This window comes from Amborella trichopoda, chromosome 7, assembly GCF_054954075.1.
Source record: "Amborella trichopoda isolate Santa Cruz 75 chromosome 7, AtrichopodaSantaCruz75HAP2 v2.0, whole genome shotgun sequence".
Lineage (NCBI taxonomy): Eukaryota > Viridiplantae > Streptophyta > Magnoliopsida > Amborellales > Amborellaceae > Amborella > Amborella trichopoda.
This window is the reverse complement of record NC_142342.1, coordinates 23450706-23473504: the sequence shown is the minus strand read 5'-3', so window position 1 is coordinate 23473504 and position 22799 is coordinate 23450706. Positions and strand designations below refer to the sequence as shown.

Below are 22799 nucleotides of genomic sequence, written 5' to 3'. Positions count from 1 at the left end.
GGTGACATTCGTGACCTCCGGTCGTGATCCCACACTCTATCGCCCTCCTGTAGGGGTTAGAGAGCGGGGTCATGACATTGGGTCTTACAATATCCATACCCACGAGGAAAAGAGATCATGATGTTACTGTAAGATGGAGAGGCTCCGGGGGATGATGAGTGAGGCTTGAGTGAATTTGGCACACCTGGTATCTTTTAGCATAGTTTTGGGCGTCAGCCACCATTGAAGGCTAGTAGTAGCCGAGTTTGGGTATGCGCTCGTAGAGCTTAGGGCCGGACTGATGCAGCCCGCAGACCCCCAAATGCACTTTTTCTATTACTTTGCTTTCGTCTTGTGTATCGACGCATCTGAGGAGAATTTCGTCAAATGATCGACGAAAGAGAACATCCCCATCGAGGAGGGTATACTTGGTAGACATCCATCGTACACCATTACGTTTCACCTGATCTTTAGGTAACCTTCCATGTTTTACGAAATTCATGATGGGCTCCCTTGAGTCTTCTACTTATTCTACCTCTACACACGTCGGGTCAAAGAATTCAGGCTTCCGCTTCTCAGCTTTGGATTCTTTACCTCAGGACATTTCCTGCTCTCCCTTAATGACATCCTTGATAGCGAGGAGTGCTCGGAACGGATAAGGCGGGCATTCGGGGAAGATATCTCTCTCTTCATTTGCATCATTTTCGGTTCTCAAGTCGGCATGTGTCCATTCTGTTACCCAGACAGTCATGGTACCTGATGAAGACAGTTGAATGGTGGCCCCGAGCTTTGATAGAGCATCGGCCTATGAGTTTAGCCTTTTAGGGATATGACTCAGGGAGAAATCATCGAACCGGGCCATGTAAGCTTTGGCTGTGTCATGATACTGCTTGAGTGTATCCTTCCTCATGTCATAAATCCCTTTAAGCTGCCAGATGACTAGCTCAAAGTCACCGAAGATTATAGGTCCAGTTACAAGGCGATCTCCAGTCCGATTATTAGGGCTTGATATTCAACTTCATTATGAGAAAATGCCTCTACAAGTGAGAAGGATAGAGGAATTATTCCACTGTCGGGAGTCAGGAACACGACTTCGACACCCCCTCTATCAGACTTGAATGCTCCGTCGAAATACATCTCCCATAGCCGAGCTAGTACTGCATAGAAAACTTCTTCATTCGGGAGATCAGTTGACAGGGGAGATTCCGAAGGGAGTGGGTGGGCCGTGAGAGAGTCAGATAGGTCTTGACCTTTGACACCCTTCTGTTGTGCATACATGATGTCAAAATCCATCAGCAATAATGCCCAGTTGGTCAGGTGTCCTGATAGGCATGGTCAGGTCATAAGGAGCTTGACCGGGTCTGCCTTTGAGATTAGCTTCACCTCGTGACCAAGCAAGTAATGGCGGAGCTTCTGTACCGCAAAGATCAAGGCTAGGCACATCTTTTCAATGGGAGGATAATTCTTCTCCACTCCATGCATCTTGCGACTGAGATAATAGAGTGTTGTTTCCTTCCCCCCATCATTGTTCTGTGCTAGGAGTGCCCCAAGTGACTCATCAAGGGCGGTCACGTATAGGATGAGAGGCCTTCCTAACACTTGCGTAGAGAGCACTGGAGGATTCAACAAATACTGCTTGATGTCATCGAGTGTTGCTTGGCACGCCTTATCCCATATGAAGGGAGTGTCCTTCTTCAGTAGGTGTTAAAAGAGCTTGCATCGCCCTGAAAGGTTTGAGATGAACCTTCGAATATAGGCCAGCTGTCCTTGGGAGACCGCAGTTCATGCAGGGTTGTAGGAGGTGGCATATCTTGAATTGCCTTGATTTTGATTGATTGGATCTCCATCCATGGTACCTCATGATGAACCCTAAGAATTTTCCTTAGCGTACGTCAAAGGCCCATTTCAAGGGGTTCAGCTCGAGTTGGTGATGCCTCAGCCGTTCAAATACCTTTTTGAGGTCTTGTATGTGAGCATCCTTTGTTTCAGATTACACCACTAAGTCATCCACATAGCACTCGACCTCCTTGTGGAACATATCCTTGAAGATGGTCGTCATGGCTCGTTGGTACGTGGCACCGGTGTTCATAAACCCAAAAGGCATCACGATGTAGCAAAAGACACCTTTCGGGGTCAAGAATGCAGTAGCTTCTTCATCCTCTGGTTCCTTGATTATAACCAGAATACCCATCCATAAAGGAGAAGATCTGACAATGAGCTGTGGAGTCGATAAGCATCTCAATAAACGATAGGGGGAAGTCGTCCTTAGGGCAGGAGGTATTCAAGTCGCAAAACTCAATACAAACCCTAATTTGGCCATGTTTCTTCTTGACTAGGACAACATTTGTCAGCCAACTCGGGTATTTGACTTCACATAGGAATCCAGCTTGTCTAAGCTTGTTCACCTTAACATCAATCTGTATCGCGAGGTCGGGTCTAAACCTTCTTGATTTCTACTTTATGGGTTTGATGGATAGATCGATGCCAAGATGATGGAGAGTGATTCGAGGCTCTAGATCGGGCATCTCATGATAATGCCAGGTGAAGACGACATGGTTTGCTCGGAGGAGGGAGATATAACTTTCTTTCTCTTCTGGGGACATTTTTGCTGCAATGAAAGTTGGCCATAAGTCTGCCTTATCCCCTAAGTATATCTCTTCAAGCTCATCAGCCGTGGCCTAACAACCTTCTTCCCACTCTTTCGGAGCTTATTGCAACTCTTCGTCGGGGGATTCAGGATGCTTCTCATCAATCTCAAGTGCAGAGACACATGATCCTGACATCCTTGCTTTTAGAAGGGGCCCAGTACGATAGACGATTTCTGATCCTTGGCCGGACCAAGCAATGAAAGGGTCGGCATCGAACGGGGAGTCCATGACCTCATGACTAGAGTCACTCAGTACTTTCCCCAATCTTGGTTACTCTTCATGAACCTGAATCATGTGACAGGCCACGTGGGAATTGGAGCTTGAAGATGGCTCGGTCTTGGCTTGGGTTGAAAGGGCATCAGCGACTGTCAAGAATCCAACTGTCTGGGCCAGCATATTTCTTAGACGCTTCTGCTGCAACTTGCTGAGGCTGGTGCCTCCGAGCTCTCTATTTAGAATGTCGAAGTCAGGGCACTGTTGAACTGCACCTGTGGAAGAAATAGAAGATGAGGGAGGAGAAGAGTTAAAATGTTTTGGGCAACTTTTAACGTCATTGTTGGAATTGGACGTGTGCAGGGGATATTGTAGGTCTTGCACCGACTTTGACAGTTGTGGGGTGCTTTTAGCATCATCACTCCCATTGGATGGATCCTGAGCTATTGGTGACTCAGGGACGTTCGCCTGATTGGACAACAGGATAAGGCGAGTTGCGCTTGTGATGAAGTCATGTAAGGTTGGCAATGGAGGAAGGGACCTAAGAAATTCTTCCTCAACTGGTGGCTGAGGGAGATGATTCCTTCAGCGAGCAGACCTGGGTGCCCGTCTCCTTTTGGATCCCTGAGGAGGGGTTTGGTTGATCCCATCTGGCTGACGAGTAACCCTGGCTCGGTGGATTTCCTCATGCTTCAGGACTTCCGTATACTTCGTCCATGGCAGACTTCTTAAGGCTGAGAAGTCGAGGGCAATGAAAGGCCCAATGTATGCTCATAGGAGACCCGTAGGGGGGTTTCCTCTTGAACGGGAGTGATGGCTTGGAAGCATTCTAGGAGGATGGCACAAGCAATGTGGCCTTTCTGTACCTTCCCACTAACTACAGCTTCGAACCTGGAGCATTCCTTCAGCTCATGGCGCCATACTTGGTGATATGGGAACCAGAGGTTTTCCATACCCTGGGCGAGATGCCTCGGTTGCCTGGTGGGCTTGGGAGTGACAAGACCCTATTGGAGGATCGTCTCAAAGAAGGCCTACAGAGAGTCTTACTCAGAGCTTCTCGAGGCTTATGTCCAGAGTTCTTCTTGCACTGGTGGAAGAGGGACTTGCGGGTGTCTTTCTGGGTTACCATGAACATCCTGGCATTGCTGCATCTTCTTTGCCTAGAGCTCATGAAAGACAGTGCATTCACTTAGGTCATGGCCTCGTACCAGATGATAAGAGCACAAAAGTTTTTCAGTTCTTGAAGGTCAAAACTTGGGCTGCCTTGCTGGCTTAGGCATGGCAAGTCCTTCTTCAAGCATTATGAAAAATAAGTGCATGGAGGATAGCGGGTGCCCCATCATCTTCTTGGATTGTAACTATGTGAGAAGACACAGTTGCCCCAAACGCTTTCTTTAACTCTTCGAGCTTTATCTGACCCTTGTTAATAAGGGCTTTGATAGTGTCTTTGAGATTATAGTAGTCCTGAGTGGGATGACCTACTTTGTTATGATAAGCACAGTATCTCTCATGCGTCTCCTGTCCAGCTAGTCCTTCAGTGTTGACCTCCAACAACTGGATCATGGTTTGCTCTAGTAGTAGTCGAAGTAGTGCAGGAATCCACACCTTGTCAAAAGGATACACCTTTGTTTTGGTGTTGGATCCAGTAATCACTTCGATTAATATTTTTAAGAGGTGGGACCCTATTATAGGACCATTGCTTGCCCCCGGCCTGAGACATTTGTGTTGGAGACGTCCATGGTTTGAGGGGCGACATTCTTAGTGTCAGTCACGGTGATAGCTGCACTGATCACCACTTTTTGTTGGTTGCCCCGGCTGTTGAAGCGGGAGTTTGAGACAAAGGGTTGCTAGCAAGATCCACCATGGTGTTTGGAAAGACCCTCTATACGAACTGCTTTAGAGATGAGCTTTAACATGAAGGGTGGATTGGAGGCCTTGACATGCACCGCGATCTCGTGAAGCATATTTCGTATGCAGATTCGGACAGCTTCTTTTTCAGTCATGAGAGTGGCATGAAAAGTTGCCAGCTCTCTCTATCAGGTGATGAACTTGTCAACTGGCTCACAAGGGTCTTGAGTCAAAGCGAGGAGCTCGATGGTTTCCTTGTTCCTTTGGCTTCGTAGAAGTGTTGGTAAAATAAGTGCTCCATTTCCTACCAGGTGTGCACTGAGTTTGGAGGCAGCCATGCATACCATTGGAAGACTGGCCCTTCAAGAGTCTTGACGAACTGATGGAGGAGGAGTCGCCCATCAGTTGTCGGCTCTCGACAAGCCGCTTGAAAGTGAGCAGTATGCTGGTGAGGGGACATAGTACCGTTGAACAGGGGGAGCTTCCCTTTTTTGGGATTTTGGGGGAAATGACACCCGATCGATATATGAAGGGTATGGATTCTGGTAGAGCGGTGCCTCTTGCATGCCTAGAACCTTGTTCTTGAGACTATGGGTCACCATGACATCTATATCATCTTGCGAAACCATGCAAAAAGTAGAGCTGTCTTGGGAGACTGGTGGGGGAGTTTGTCTACGAACTGTGTCTTCACCAGACAAGGAATCGGTCTCATGGTGAGAGGAAGGGGATCTGGAGGCTTCTAGGCGTTCCATATTTTTGAGGATGGACTGCATCATTACCTCAAACCTGTTCATCTACTCTTTTTGGGCATCGTCCAGCTCGTTGATTACCATGACACTGACCATTTCTTTTGGAGGGTCAAAGCCAAGTGGAGTAGTGGCCTGTTGGGGTTAGCGAGTCACTCATGGAAAGTCGGTCTCCACGGGCTCAGCATGCCCCGATTGGACTTGAGCCTTGTACACCGATCGTGTTAGGATCGGTTCTTGACTATCTTAAGACCGTAGCTTCTTAGCAGTGATCATCGAGCAATATTCTTAGACTTTCTCAGGCTCTTGGATTTGCAGAGGGAAGAAGGGATTACAAGGCAAGAGATCACCAATGGTGGTAACCTCCACTACCTTAGGGGCTTCTTTAATCAGAATCATCAGACCTTTCTTCTGCATAATCTTGAGGCTGCCTCACTCTAGAATCAAACCTGAGGCTTGGACTGCCTTGTATTTCTTGAGCAGACGAGGGCAGTGTCGATTAGCTGGAGCAAAGAATGGGGCCCAAGGATAGGGGGCAACCTGAGTTGTTGCCTAGGAGGCTACAGGGTCCTATCTGACATCAAACCATCGCTCCGGATTCCGTTGTGAGGCCTGGGTGCATGCCTGACCTGGGGCAACTGACTCAAGATGGAACTCCTAGGGAAAACCTTTGAGTACCAGGTCTCAAGGTGCTTGCCATGTGAAGGAAGAGTGACAGAAGAAAGAGATGGTTCAGGACTCCGCCTGAGTCGGGATCGGGAAGGAACCTGCAAAGTCGGTGCGTGTGCAGATTTTGGGTTAACCGACCGGGTGACTTGGGGTCCGCCCAGGTTCACTCAACTAGTACGACCTTAGGAGGTCGAGACCCACAAGCATATGTCTGTGAGGAACCGAGTAGGAACCTATCTCTCACACGATGAAGTTGGGTGTGGTGAGAGGGAGGACAGAGCGGTCAACCCTAGTGTGCTTGAGCTGGCACAGGACTGGTGCTACCCCGAGCTGTGGGATGCATGGCACACACAGGGTTGGCTCGAGAAGTCTTAGCCTTTAACGCAAGTTTGAGACCTCATGAAAGTTGCCCCGAGGTGTGGCCTGACTGGTTGGAACACGAGCCTTTAGGAGTGTGCGAGAGGTGGAGGCCGTAGTTTCTCTACCTCTGTGGGCCAAGCCCCCAGGTGTAGAGGTTTGAGGTAGTGAAGGAGTTTGGGGGGTGGCCTTGCGATGACCCTCAAAAGCGATGACAACTTGATTGCCTTTCGCGAGAGTGGACAAGGCAGCCTTCTGACGTACCTCAGCAATATCACTAGCAAGGGACTTGCCAGTAGCAGGGTGCATGTTGTGTGCAGCAGCGGATGCACGAGGGTCCATCTGGGTCCACCAAGGAGAGGACGGTCCACCAGGGCGAGGAGGCAGGGAGTCAGGGACCTCTAAGTCCCTTCTCGCACGAACCTAAGAAAGCACCTGGGAGCCGGACTGTGTGTCCTGACTCAGAAGGAGTGTTGGTAAGGAGGCTTGAACAGTTCACTTCCCTAGAATGATCTTGAGTGCGAGGATGAGAAAATCCCCAACTCGGATGAATGGGTTGAATAACCCAGATGCCACAGAAAATAGTGCTGAAAGTAAAAGGTGATACTGATCAAACAAGAGCGAATCGACGAAGGGGTAATAAGTCTCCAGTGGAGTTGCCAAGCTGGTTTAGTGCCTCGATCTTGCCTCCTCGGATCAAGGTTATCAGGTGACATGTGTCTCAGGTTCGAAAGACTCGAGACCTGAGATCGCTCTCTCGGGAACCACGTTCACAGAATAAGGGCACGTGTCCAACTAGTGAGAGAAGAATTTTGTATGTGAGGTGGGGGCCAACCTCACCTCTTACTCAGGTTGACTCGCACGGACGCCCTCTTAGATCACAATGGAAATCCCCTCAGCTGCTTCAGCTGGTTTGGAATTGCCTCCCTTGACCTATAACCTCCTTGTTTTCTGCAGAACACTAGTATGGTTAATTTACAAGACAAGTGGGCCGAAGGACCCACCCTTGTCTTAGGGTAATGCACCTTCATATGGATAAGAATGTGGGAAGTTAGGGTGATGAAAAGAAGAGCGTTTGAATGAGATGAGAAACGAAGAAGGGGCTCAACAAGTTGATGGGACTAGCATGATAGCTGGACCAGTGCGATGACCAACTCAGAGTGGTAGCAAGATGGGCACCGTAATTCAGACCGGTGCGACAGCAGTACTACTCAAAACCAAGGTCGATATGACTGTCCTAATTTGGTGTGGCAGCAAGATGGGAATGGTACTCAGAACCAACACAACGACAACTGCTCGACATCCAAATCATTAAGGCAACGTTAGACCGAGTCTACCCCCAGCTAAGTGAGAAGGAAAGAGAATGAGGAGAAGGCACGAGACGAACAAAGGGAGGACGTCCCGACAGTGTTGGACATTGCTGCTAATGGTAAAAGGGGGCAATCAGTGAACTATAGGCAGCGTTAGGCATCGTCGTGGGCAACCCGAGAAGGCAGCATGTCCTTTTTTGGGAGGCAATAACTTCTTGTGAAGCACACGATGATAGACACCGAGCACATGACGAAAGCTCGTGGATGGCGATAGGCATCCAGCACACAAAGAAAGCTCGTAAACGGCGATAGGCACTGAGCACGTGAAGGAAGCTTGCAGAATGCGATAGGTATTGTCAGGACCCTTTACGGGCGAAGATAGACATCGCTGTTTACAATAAGTAGAAGGCGTAAGAGAGGACCTCGCACATGGCGATAGGTATTACCCTTCGCAGGCGGTGATAGGCACGCAACATGAGGAGATCCTCGTGGGCAGCAATGGGCTTCATTGTTTGTGCTCCTCACAGAGGCGTCGAGAACACATTTGTGGATGGTAATGAGTAGCGTTGTCTACAAACCACTCTAAGAGATAGAGATGAACGAAAAGGAGGAAGAAAGGAGCTTGCTCATGGCACTGCCATCACCATGCACAACCTATGATACCACAGGAAGGGAAGATGGTAAGAGCATGCTTGGCACTACCACTGTTGTGCATAGCCTTTGAGAGAAGCTTAGACGAAGAAGAAGAAAAAGAAAGAAAAGAAGAGTGAAGATTTACATTGAGCCTAGGGTTACTGATCCAAAAGTTTCTCTCTCCTTTCTCTCTCTCTCTCCAAACGTGACCAAACAATGAGAAGAAAGAGAAATTTTATTAAGAAAATTTCTCCTTCGCGAATGAATGAAAGGCCTTGCGTACAATGGTAGTACGTGGTATATATAGAATTGTGTCCAAACATGGGTGGATTGATCAAAATTAAACCAAATTGCTAAAAATTAAGATTTTACTAAATTAAAAGAAATTAGAAAATAGGGTGCACAATGACAGATTTGCCCCTTCCTTACAATTTGTGGAATTACAAAAACGTCCCTGTGCTGCCCTATAATGTGTGTGATTTTTCATAGATGATCCGGGGTTGTTTTGATGCCTGTTTGAATGAAAGATGATTATTTTTCTGTTGGGCTTAGCATGGTGATCGATTTGATACCAACTTCGAGCCATGGATCATGTTTTCAGGGCAAGATTATGCGTCTTAAAATTTGGATGAATCTTGAAACTTCAGATCGATAGTGTGCTCATTTCTTGATGTTTTTCAGTGATTTCTTCGCTAGACCGCACTGAGCATGTCGTCACAATCATGTGGCAACAAACGCAGCTCTATTTTGTGTCCGGTAAAGATTTTATAACTTTGACATTTGGACCGGAATCTAAATTCCGACATAGAAATTTGTAGTCACTTCATCGGCCTTATATGCAAAATCCAACCGTTCATCATGTACGGGGCTCAGACTAGAGGTATCCCTTGACCATACGCATGTGATGGAACTGGTTACAAGTCGATCAGGCTCCCGAGCAGCATGATATGACCACTCGAGCAAGGTGTGATGCTGTTGATTTTCCTGCAACTTCTTCATAGATCAACAACTTCTCTCTAGCATTTCTTCGTTCTCGGATGTTGCCACGGGATGTGCCACATATCGAAACGCTCGTCTCAACAAGACAAACACGCTCACAAAATTTGGGTGTGATCCGACCTCGAACGAGTGAGATATGAGCATCGCAAGTCACTATTCGTGATTACCTCTTTAATGGAGTTGAGTTGTAGGGTGGCCACACCGAAATAGCGTGCAGCTCCTCCTGTTTCGCTCTTTCACCTACAACGTCTTCTTGAAATGTTCATTTAAGCTGAAATTTGACCCCTAAGGGTTTTCAACCTTATTGAAACTAATGGCAGTGGTCCCACAGCAATTTGACGCACCAAAAATAAAGTTCTAGTTATAACATCCATTTTTAGGGTTGTAAAGGCTCATTATGCCGAACCTATTTCTCAGTCTGCACTGCCTTTGACTTATAAGAATGCGACGAAACTTGGTAGGAGACTTTCAGGAGTCCTCATGAAGATCTTGAAAAGTTCTAGAGCCTTTATGAGACTGCCAAAATTTCCACTGTTCGTTAGGCTTTATTGACTAACTTCTCCCCTTATTCCACATCGGAGACCAAGGTGCTGAAAATGTCTTCAAACACTAACCACTACGCAATGGGTAACCCTTTAGTAGTGGGATCTATTATACTATGATTGTGATATACTGTGATACAGACAACTACACAATGGGTCACCCATTGGTAGTGGGATACTATTATACTAGAATTGTGATATACTGTGATACTAACCACTATGCAATGGGTCACCCATTGGTAGTGGGATACTGTTATACTGTGACTGTGACATACTGTGACACTGGCCACTATGCAATGGGTCACCCATTGGTAGTGGGATTCTATTATACTGTGACCTTAATAAACTGTAATACTGACCACTACTCAATGGATCACCCAACGGTAGTGGGATACTATTATACAATGACTATGATGTACTGTGATACTGACAACTACGTAGTGGGTCACCCATTGGTAGTAGGATACCATTATACATTGAGTGTGATATACTATGATACTGACCACTTCGTAATGGGTCACCCATTAGTAGTGGGATATTGTTATACTGTGACTGTGATATACTGTAATACTAAACACTACGTAATAGGTTGCCCATTGGTAGTGAGATATTGTGATGCCGGCAATCATTGATTGTGCCCCAACTTCAATGGTAGGAATGGGGTCAAGAGGTGAAACTTAATAACAGGGAGGGTCACGCCCCCCACTACGTATTGCATCACCCAATGGTAGTATAATGCCTTCTCGCCTGAAGGCATAAGGAGAGGGTCATGTTTTGCAAGGCCACTGCCTATCAAAAACCCCAAGCGCACTGGGGACACCCATTTGTCATTGTCCTCCTTCTTGAATGAGGGTAGAAGTTCCAAGTTAGAGGATTGGCTTGACATGATCGATGCGACTTCTACTTCGGGAGCGGACAACTCTAGACTTTGCCTGTGTTCTTTGTGTATTCTTTTTGGGTACTGAAATATTACTGTGATAAGAGGTGAAATAATTGTTACCTCATACAATATGTGCTGCCCTGATATCTGAATCATTCCCCATTTTACACTGCTAATGAATTATGATGCATGACTCCACTTTGTGATGCTTGTATAAATTATGGGCCATATCATTATATCATTACATATGTATAGGTCGAAAAGGCAATGGTACTGATCTACTTACTGAGCTTTTAGCTCATTCCTTCTATTTTCCATCTGTGTAGAGTCATAACCGACCATTCAATAGTGGACAACTGGACAATGGGGGAAATCATTTAAAGCTCGGGACTTAGCAAGGGAAACCTTTTGATAATATGTGTCTGGTGGTAGTGCCACAGAGTTGTTTCGATGTAATATTGAAATTTTGTTGTCGGGCCTTGAGCAGAATTGTAAAGAAATTTTTTGAAGAATGCACATGTATAAAATGATTTTTTTTTTGTTCAATTTTATGGAGCATGTTGTATGAGTTTTTATTTTCTTTTATGATTCGCTTTGATTCCACATTTCTAAACGTGTTGGGCCACTCCCACATGAGTGACATTCATGACCTCTGGTCGCGATCCTGCACTCTGTTGCCCTCTGGCAAGTTTGGTAAGGCTCAGGGGGTAGGGTCATGACAGTTACGGTATTAGAGCAGCCAAGATAGGATTCTTGGCTTCGAGAGTCTTAGAAATGTCTCTAAAATAGTGTTGAGTAGGCTGGTAGCTAGGTTCTCTTATTTTAAGGTCAAAGATGCAGAGGACTCGTGCAAATAATGCGAGCTTCAGCAATGAGAATACCGAGGCCCTCAATGAATTCTTTAAGACCTTGGGGGCCATGACTCAAATGATGAAAAATAGTATCCTGGCCCCAACTACCCCTGCCTCGAAACTGACTGACAGCGGGTTAATATCAAGATTTAGGAGGCTAGCACCTCCAACGGTTTTGGGGCATGGGGGAGTAGAGAAAGCAGAGCGATGGAGAAGACAAGTGGAAAAGATTTTCGATGTGTTGCATTGTACTAATGAGCAGACAGTTAGGCTGGGAACCTTCATGTTGAAGGAGATTTTGAGCACTTGTGGGGCTCAGTAAAGCAATCTTTGGGAAAGGATGGGGACAAAAGTAATTTGGGAGAACTTTCTGGAAGCATTTTGTGAGAAGTATTTCCCTGACTCAGTGCGAGAGAGGAAGGAAGTAGAGTTTATTGAGTTTCAACAAGGGAAGCTATCAGTGGAGCTATATGCAGCCAAATTCGCTGAGCTATCAAGGTATGCACGACACATCATTAACACGGAGGTGCGAATGGCTAATAAGTTTGAGAGGGGCCTCAGGCCAGAAATAAGGGGGAGGGTGATATCGACAAACCTCTAGAACTTCTCCCCTTTAGTGGACCTTGCCATGACAATTTAGCAGGACTGTGAAGAGTCCCAATTAAGAAAGGAGGGAAAAATGGGGCCAGCCCAATTTGGGAGCCTTGGAAGGAAGACTTGACCACCTTCAAGGAAACGTTTAGGGGGAAGGAATAATCAAGGAAATAAGAAGATTCAAAAGACCTTCATGGGTGACATAAGCGATAATCTATGCCCAGCTTGCCCTCATTGTGGGTTGAATAACCATTCGGTGGCTGAGTGCTACAAGAAGACAAAGTCAAGTTTCAAATGTGGCAAGCCTGGCCACCTAGTTAAAGATTGCCCGGTTATGGGACCAGAGAACGGACCGAAGACTCAAGATCAAGTATTTGCTCTTATGAATAAAGAAGTCAATGCACCTACCTCTGTTATCCGAGGTACGCTCTCTGTTTGTGGCATGGAAGCTAAAATTCTGATTGACCCAGGATCTTCGCACTCTTTTGCTGCACCTCACTTTGCATGCCACATAAATGCTAGACCTGCACTTCTCCACTGGACATTGGTAGTATGCACACCTATGGGGGAATCTATAGAAATTGATAGTATTTACAAACATTATGAGGTGTTGCTTGAAGGGTGTGCTCTACCTATAGACTTTACACTGTTAGACATTCAAGATTTTGATGTTATTTTGGGCATGGACTGGTTGTCCTCATATCATGCTACAATAAATTGCTATGATCAAACTATAAGCTTTAGACTCCCAAATCAGTCTAAGTTGAACTTTGTTGGCATTAAGGATGTTTCCCCTCTGCACCTTATCTTTGCCCTTCAAGCTTCTAGCCTTCTTGCCAAAACGTGTGTTGGGTGCTTGGCCTATGTAGTAGAGAATTGGGATATCCCGTTCAAGTGAGAGGCTATACCAGTGGTAAGTGAATACTTAGAAGTTTTTTGTGAGGATTTGACCTCTTTGCCTCCTATTAGGGAGATAGAGTTTGAGATAGAGGTGGTCCCAGGTACTGCTCCCTTCTCCAAAGCCCCTTATAGGATGGCCCCGACTGAAATAAAAGAGTTGAAAGAATAACTGCAGGAAATATTGGAAAGGGGTTCATTCAACCCAGTGTGCACCATGGGGTGCACCGGTCCTATTTACAAAAAGATAGACGGTTCCTTAAGGATTTGTGTAGACTATAGACAGCTGAATGAGGTCACTGTAAAGAACAAGTACCCCTTGCCTAGAGTTGATGACCTTTTTTACCAGCTTCAAGGGGCCCAAGTATTTTCTAAAATTGATATTTGTTCAAGCTATCATCAACAGTGGTTCAAGGAAGGAGATGTCCTTACGACTACATTCAGGACCCGTTTTGGCCACTATGAGTTCTTGGTGATGCCGTTTGGGTTGACCAATGCCCCGGCTGTCTTTATGGACCTGATGAATAGTGTTTTTAGATCCTTTCTGGATGATTTTGTGGTGGTCTTTATAAATGATATTCTAGTATATTCAAAAACCCTAGAAGAGCAAGAGCAACACCTAAGAATGGTCCTCCAGACTCTAAAGTTGGAAAAGTTATATGCTAAGTTAGGTAAGAGTAATTTTTGGCTTCCTAACGTGGCTTTCCTTGGGCACGTTGTATCTAAGGATGGAGTCGCTGTTAACCCTTGTAAAATTGAATCCATACGTAAGTGGGGAAGACCGACAAATATCACAGAGATCCGCAGTTTTTGGGACGGGAAGGTTATTATAGACGCTTTGTAGAAGGGTTTTCAAAGATAATGCTCCCCTTGACTCCCCTAACATAGAAGGAAGTGAAATTTGTGTGGTCAGATGAGTGTGAATAAAGTTTTGAAGAACTGAAAGAGAGACTGACTACGGCCTTGATACTAACCTTACCCGAGGGAAATGAGGATTTTGTTGTTTACACCGATGCCTCCCACAAAGGGCTTGGGTGCATGCTGATGTAGTGAGGGAAGGTGATAGCTTATGCCTTCAGACAGTTAACATTGTACGAACAAAATTACCCAACTCATTACTTAGAACTCGCGGCTGTAGTATTTGCCTTGAAAATCTAAAGACGTTACCTCTGTGGAGCCCAATTTAAGGTGTTCACATATCATAAGAGCCTCAAGTATCTATTGTCTAAGAAGGAGTTGAACATAAAGCAAAGAAGATGGATGGATCTATTAAATGATTATGACTGTACCGTCAATTACCACCCAGGCAAGACTAATGTGGTAGAAGATTCTTTAAGCAGGAAGCCTATGGTATCAGTGGCACACCTGTTGGTTCGAAAGATGAAAATGTTGGAGGATGCAATAGAGTGGCGCCTAACTCTGCCCCTTAGGGATGGGGTAGGAGTGACTGCTTGTATAAGTGTGGAGCCCCAACTCTTCCAACAGATCTGAATGGGGGAGGAAGGTCCTCAACTCATGAAAATTCTTGAAGAAATAAAACTTGGGAGAAAAGATAATTTATCTACTAGCAGTGATGATCTATTAAGTTTTAAAGATCGGGTATGTGTTCCAAATGATGAGAGTGTAAAGAGGGCTAGTTTAAAAGAGGCACACCACTCCCATTATATTGTACACTCAGGAAGCACTAGAATGTATCAGGACCTTAAGAAGACTTTCTGGTGGAATGACATGAAGAAGAAAGTGGCACAATGTGTCTCTAAGTGCTTGACGTGCTAACAAGTGAAAGCTGAGCATCAGAAACCTGCACTGTTGCAACTCTTGCTCATACCAGAGTGGAAATGGGAACACATCACCATGGACTTCATCTCTGGATTACCTAGAGCAGTTGCTTGGCATGATAGTATTTGGGTCATCGTTGATCGGCTGATTAAAGTTGCTCATTTCTTATCGGTTCGCACAACTTATACCCTGGATAAATTGGCCCAATTATACATTAAAGAGATAGTGAGGTTGCATGAACTCCAGTTAGCATCGTGTCCGATAGGGACACTAGATTTACCTCGAGATTTTGGAATAGTATGCAATTAGCCATGGGGACAAGATACACTTTTAGCACTGCTTTTCGCCCCCAGACTAATAAGTAGTCGGACAGGACCATTCAGACCCAGGAAGACATGTTGAGGGCTTATGTTACCTATTTTAAAGGAAGCTGGGATGACCATCTCCCTCTAATAGAATTTTCTTATAACAACTGCTTCCAAGCCGATATCTACATGGCACCTTTTTAGGCCTTGTATGGGAGGAAGTGCAGATCACCTATCTGTTGAGGTGAGGTTGGTGAAAGGAGGCTTTTAGGGTCAGAAATTGTTCAAGTAAGCTCAAAAAATATTCCCATGATTCGAAAGAGACTTAAGGCTGCTCAGAGTCGGTAAAAGAGTTACGTTGACAATCGGATGAGCGACCTCGATTTTGAGGTGGGTGATCGGGTCTTCTTAAAGGTATCGACAACTAAGGGCATTATGAGATTTAGCTAGAAAGGAAAATTAATCCCACAATTTATTGGACCTTTTGAAATTTTGGAAATGGTCGGAAGCATGACATATCGACTTGCCTTACCACCCGAGTTGGCAAACATTCATGATGTTTTTCATGTGTTACTATTAAGGAAGTACCAGCCTAACCCGTCCCATGTTCTGAGATATAAACCAATTTTGATTATAGAATATTTGACCTATATTGAACAACTGGTTGTAATACTGGACAAAAGGGTACAGGTGTTGCGCCATAAAGAAATTCCTCTTGTTCGTGTTTTATGGAAATATCACTCAAAGGATGAATTGACTTGGGAGTGAGAGGATGAGATCTGGGATAAGTACCCCCGTTTATTTGATTAACTGAGACATGACTTTGGGGACAAAATCATTTTTACGGGGGGGATAATGTAAGGACCCAGGTTTTTCTCGGCATAGAGACACGCGTGGTGGAGTGCACGTGAAGCAGTATGAAGAGAGAGAAGAAGAAAGAGACGTGCACAATAGAGTGCACACACGGAGGTAAGAAGAGAGAGAAGAAGAAAGAGATATGCACGACAGAGTGCACGCACAGCGGTAAGAGGAGAGAGAAGAAGAAAGAGATGCACGGTGGAGTGTGTAAGCGACGATAAGAAGAGAGAGAAGAAGAAAGAGACGCGTGTGGTGGAGTGCATGCATGGCGATAAGAAGAGAGAGAAGAAGAGACGTGCACCGTAGAGTGCACGCACGGTGGCTAGAAGAAGCAGAAAAAAGAATAGTGTCATGTGCGATGCCGCTGTGCACGACAACGTCGAGCCTTTGCATGGCCCATGGTTTCCACTTGCCGGCTGCATGCTGCCACCCTACCACTTGTCAAGCTGCATGACATTAAGACTGCGACATGGCAAATCCAAGATGCCACCTACCCACATGAGAGTACAAAAAAACAAACCCCTTCTCTCCCATTTTGCCTCACATGTGGATTCACTCTTCCCTCTTGAGTGCTAAACTCCAGCCCCTCTCTCTAACCTTGCGGGGGAACATTGGAGTGAAGATGAAGTGACTGTGTGAGGGGTTGTCAGAGGTCCATTACACACATAAGGTAAGTGGGTCACTACCTTATAGGTCCTTAGTCATGAAAGCATGAATTAAACATGAATCAAGCATGAAGTTGAGCATGAGCATCTGCATAAACAACGGCTGCATGTGTACCCCATTATTCCAGGTTTTCCAAAAATTTAGCCTACCATTGCATGTCAAAATGAGCATCAAAATCCTTCTTGATTGCCATGAGAATTTGTGGAAGGATGTTCTTATGCATCTAATGTATAATGTAAAAAACTTTTATACTAAAATCTAGCATGATTTTGGGGATTATTGACTGATCCTTGGGTCATGTTGTGACCACACTATGAAATTCTAGGGAGGTTTCATGTTTTTACAACATACGTTTGACTAAGAAAATGACATGCAAATGACTCCAAATCACCCTCATTTGAAAGATACATGTGTGTACTATGCGTTTTGTGTTTAAACGCAGTTCAAATTCCTTATAAATGGGGAACTATGCTCCAATATGTGAAAGAATGCGACCGTTAGCAGATTTCACTGAAATTTAGAACTGTTGCCTCTATTTCCATGAGCTTTTGACTAACAAATGGAGGCTAAACGCTTTCAAACCACTGTCATTTGAAATATATGTGTGTTTCTCAAAGTTTCATGGCTAAATCATCCCGAAATATCCTTTAGATTAAAAGTTATGCCTCTATTAAGAGGGACATGTCACTGTTAATAAAATGCAGTAGATTTCATAAGTTCATTTCTATTTCCATAAGCATTTGACTGACCAAATAGAGTCCAAACACTTTCAAAATGACTTTGATAGAAAGACACGTGTTTCCAATCACACTTTTGTATTGAAACTATCTTAAAATTTCCCATAATTTTAGGATTATACTCTTGTTGGTGTAGCATGTCGCTGTCATAAATTACTGCAATTTCTAGAAACTGTTGCTCTGGTCGTGTTGTCCTTTAACTGATCAAATGAAATCCAATTGATTTCAAAACACTTCCATTGGAAAGATATATGTGTCCAATTTCAAATTTGTTTTGAAACCATATCAAAATTTTGTATAAATCGGATGTCACTCCTCATTTTATGGGACATGCCACCGTTAGGAATGAAAAAAATTTCAGAACTGTGATCTATTTTGTACAGAACTCTTGACCGATCAAATGACGCTCAAATAGCTTCGAATTTTCTTTGATTGAAAGATATACATATACATTGTAACTGATGACCGAAATTGTGTTGAAATTCCTCACGAATTGGATGTTATGCCTCACTTCGTATATGCATAATACTGATAGAAATGACAGTAATTCCAAAAGGTTATATGGATCATGCAGACATTATACACTTATGCTTCTATATATAGATTAATCCCTTCATAAGGTGATTGAAATTATCTATCATGAGATACTTAAAATTGCATGCTGATTATACTATGAATGCTCTTAAATTCTTGAAATTGCAAAGCATGAGCAAATGAATGCTTGAGCATGCATGTACGCAGTGCAACTATATGTGATATATTGTGATACTGTCCAATACGCAATGGGTCACCCATTGGTAGTCGGAGACTATATACTGTGACTGTGATATACTGTGATACTGACCACTACACAACGGGTCACCCATTAGTAGTGGGATACTGTTATACTGTGACTGCGATATACTGTGATACTGACCACTACACAATGGGTCACCCATTGATAGTGGAATACTTTTATACTGTGACTGTGATATACTGTGATATTGACCACTACACAATGGGTCACCCATTGGTAGTGGGATACTGTTATACTATGACTGTGATATACTGTGATACTGACCACTATGTAATGGGTCACCAATTGGTAGTGGGATAATATTATATTGTGACTGTGATATACTAGGATAGTGATCACTACACAATGTGTCACCCATTGGTAATGGGATAGTGTGATGCCGACAATCATTAACTGTGCCTCTACTTCAATGATAAGAACGGGGTCGGGAGATGAAATTGAATAACAGGGAGGGTGGCGCCCCCCGAATTTAAACGGGGACTACACATTGGGTAACCCAATGGTAGTGTAACACCCGTTCGCTTGAAGGCATAAGGAGAGGGTCGTATCTTGCAAGGCCACTACCTATCGAAAACCCCAAACGCTGGGGATTCTATGCGCGCGTGAGGACACTACAAAATGGGACACCCATTTATCATTGTCCTCCCTCCTTATTGAGGGTAGAAGTTCCAAGTTATAGAATTGGCTTGGCCTGATCGATGTGACTTTTACTTCAGGTGTAGACAACTCTGGACTTTGCCTTTGTGCTTTCTGCGTTCTTTCTGGGTACTGACCTGTTACTGTGATAAGAGGTGAAATAACTATTAGCTCATACAATATGTACTTCCCCGATATCTTAATCATAATCGATTTTACACTGCTAATGTATTGTGATGCATGACTCCACTTTGTTATGCCTATGTAAATTGTAGACCATATCGTTATATCATTACATATGTATAGGCCGAAAAGGTAATGGTACTAATCTACTTACTGAGCTTTTAGCTCAGTCCTTCTATTTTTTCATCTTTGTAGAGTGATAACCGACCATTCAAGAGTAGTCAACTGGACAGTGGTGGCAAGCATTTAAAGTTTGGCACTTGGTAGGGGAACCCTTTGGTAGTAGGTGTCTAGTGGCAGTGCCACATACTTGTTTCGATGTAATACTGAAATTTTTTTTTCGAGCCTGTAGCGCCTTGAGAAGAATTGTAAAGAATTTTTATGGAAAGTGCATATGTATGAAATGGTTTTATTTTGTCCAGTTTTATGGAGCATTTTGTTGGATTTTTTATTTTCATTTATGGTTCACTTTGACTCCGCATTACTAAACGCGTTGGCCCACTCCCACTTGAGTGATGTTCGCGACCTCTGTTCGTTATCCCGCACTCTATCACCCTCCAGCAAGTATAGCAGGGGTCAGGGGACGGGTCATGAAAGTGAAGTTCATGAACTCAATGATGACAAAGTTAAGTACGATGTGTTTGGACACTTGAGACGACTCCCCGCTCTACTGAGTGTCTATGATGCTCTCATGCTATCAGGAGACTATCATATGGATCTCATACAAGATCTTTCCCATGCCGAAGTGTACAAGATCGAGGTTGATCAAATCGAAGTAGACTTGAGATTCCTTAACAACTGAATGACTGTCACTTTCTCTGACGATGACCTTCAGTCGGGTGGGAAATTGTACAATCGCTCCCTCTTCATGACTGGCGAGTTGCATGCCCATCCTATCAATCGAATAATGCTTGATGGAGGTTTGGCGATAAACCTCACCCTAAGAAGACTTCTCACTCGCATAAGGTTGGGACCTAAAGATCTCACGCTAACGACCCTAACAGTCCAATGGTTTAATCAGTTAGGGGAGAAGCCAGCTGACACCATCCGTCTCCGTCTTAAAATTGGTAACTTGAACGAGTATGCCCAATTCCATGTGATTGACTCCTATAATTTCTTGCTTGGTCGCCCCTAGATGCATGATCAAGGGGTGGTGCCATCTACGCTGAATCAATGTTTCAAGTACAGTTAGGGTGAGAGGAAATATACAGTCTATGCTGATAAAAGGCCTTTCCCCATAGCTAAAATCCACAATGTGGATGCTACATACTACTTTTCCAATCCAGAGTCACCTCAAGAGACTGTGATGGCTGTAGAAACCGATAATGCAAGAAAATTGGAAGGGCTTCTCATGATGAGACTGAGAGAATCAAGAGGGCAAAGTTTCTACTCTCAGGAAGCTTGCCACATGGTACAAGTTTATGAAGTACCATCCAGGGCAGGGCAAATGCTGCAGATACCCATGCGAAGTTCGTGTGATTCGTACGAGGACACTTATCACCCTATAATCGTTGAATCTCAAATGCCCTGTAAGCTCCAAGTCGAACTCCAGAGCCTAAGATGCAGTCCGTGTTCACAGAGGATCTTGTTGTTCCTCAATTTGGGAAAGGTGCAGAAACTATGTTCTACCCTGGAGCTCTATCGGAGGCGAAGATGTCAGGGTCATGGGTCTTTGCACTTGAGGTCGATCAAAAGACCTTTAAAAACAATGATGAAGAGTTGCAAGGGGCTCCAGAAGAATGGGAAGAAGGCGGTCAAGCTACTGTTGACAAACATGAGGAAATAAATCTAGGGGATGAAGTCGACTCTATGCCTTCTTTCATCTCGGCAAATATGTCTCTAGAAGAAAAAGAAAATTTCACTACTTTCTTGCCAGCAAACCGAGATGTCCTTGCTTGGCATTACCATGAGATGTCTGGTTTAGATTCTCAAGTCATCGTTCACAGCCTCGACATCGATCTGACGGTCAAACCGCTAAAGCAGAAATCAAGGAGGTTCAGACCCGACGGAAGTTACCAAACTCAGACATGCAGGCTTCATTCATGAAATCAAGTACCCAAAATGGCTAGCAAATGTTGTTCCAGTCAAGAAGAAGATTGGCCAAATCAGGGTTTGCATTGACTTCCGCAACCTCAATACCACCTATCCCAAAGAAGACTTCCCGCTCCCATTCATCGAGATGCTCATTGACTATACGGTCCACTGCCATATTTTCTCCTGCATGGATGGATACTCCGGTTATAATCGGATACGGATGGTGCCCGAAGATTAGGAAGCCAATGGGTTCATGACTCCAAAATGGGTCTTCTGTTGCACAATGATGCCTTTCAGAAAAAAGAATGCTGGTGCAACATATCAGAGAGCAATGACAACCAGCTTTAAGGACATGATGCACAAAGAGGTGGAGTGTTATGTAGATGACTTGGTAGTAAAATACGAGGAGAAAGACACTCACATGAGAGACCTTGAAAAGTTTTACGAGGGACTACATCTTCATCAACTTAAAATGAACCCACTGAAATGAGCTTTTGGTGTGCGTTTAGGAAAGTTCTTGGGGTTCATTTTCAAACATCGAGGGCTTGAAGTTGAGCTAGTCAAGATTAATGTAATCCAAGAAATGCAGTCATCAACTACACTGCGAGAACTGTGTTCTTTTCATGGACAACTAACATACATCCGCAGGTTCATCTCAAATCTGTCAGGTCGCTATAAGTCCTTTACACTCTTGTTGTAGAATGATATTCCATTCATTTGTGATGAAACATGTCTAGCAGCCCTTGATGACATCAAGTAGTATTTGCTCAATCCTCCGGTACTTCTACACCAGTGTTGGGAAAACCTCTCATCCTATATGTGACTACTCTAGAGGAGTCACTCGGAGCATTGTTAGCACAAAACAATGATGAGAGAAAAGAAATGGCACTTTATTATCTTAGTCGCATGATGCAAGGGGTCGAGAAGAATTATTCCCCAATAGAGAAGATGTGCTTGGCCCTAATCTTCGCAGTACAGAAACTTCGCCATTACTGGCTTGGTCATGAGGTGAAACTCATATCAAAACCAGATCTCGTACAGTTTCTCATGACATGCCCCTACTTGTCAGGGCGCCTTGCTAAATGGGCATTCTAGCTGATGGAATTCGACATCACGTATGTCCCCTAGAGGGTCATCAAGGGCTAGGCCTTGGCCGGTTTTCTTGCAGCACACCCCGTACTGGTAGAATCTCTGCTGTCGAGTGACCTCCTTAACGAATAAGTGTTCTGTGCTAAACTTGCTCATGCGTGGGAATTGTACTTTGACGGAGCCTTCCAATCAGACCGAGGAGGCGCCGGAATAGTATTCTTGACTCCGAAAGGTGGAGTATTACTACTTTCTTTCTCTCTCGATCAGGCTGGTTCTCATAATGAGGTAGAATATCAGGTCCTTATAATCGGGTTCGAGATTGCTTTCGACCTCGACTTAGAGCAGCTCAAAATCTATGGCGACTCTGAGTTGGTTATCCGACAGCTCAAAGGGATCTATGATGTGAGGAAAGGCACTCTCAAGCCTTATCACGATACTACAAAATCGTATATGGCCCAATTTGGGGACGTATCCTTGAATCACATCCCCAAGAGGCTAAATTCACAGGCTGATGCACTTGCAAAACTCGGGGCTACAATTCAATTATCCT

General features: G+C 44.5%; 1 protein-coding gene across 1 annotated transcript; it reads left to right on the top strand.

Moving 5' to 3' along the window:
- Positions 1-12462: 12462 nt before the first annotated feature.
- LOC148781300 (uncharacterized) lies at positions 12463-13167 on the top strand. The gene has a single exon (XM_088871038.1). It carries the CDS (start codon positions 12463-12465, stop codon positions 13165-13167), a length of 705 nt encoding a protein of 234 aa, XP_088727164.1.
- The last annotated feature ends 9632 nt before the right edge of the window (positions 13168-22799 follow it).

Bases quoted from the DNA above. Each gene is read 5' to 3' on its own strand.
- LOC148781300 (XM_088871038.1), top strand. From the start codon at position 12,463: ATGGGTGACATAAGCGATAATCTATGCCCAGCTTGCCCTCATTGTGGG.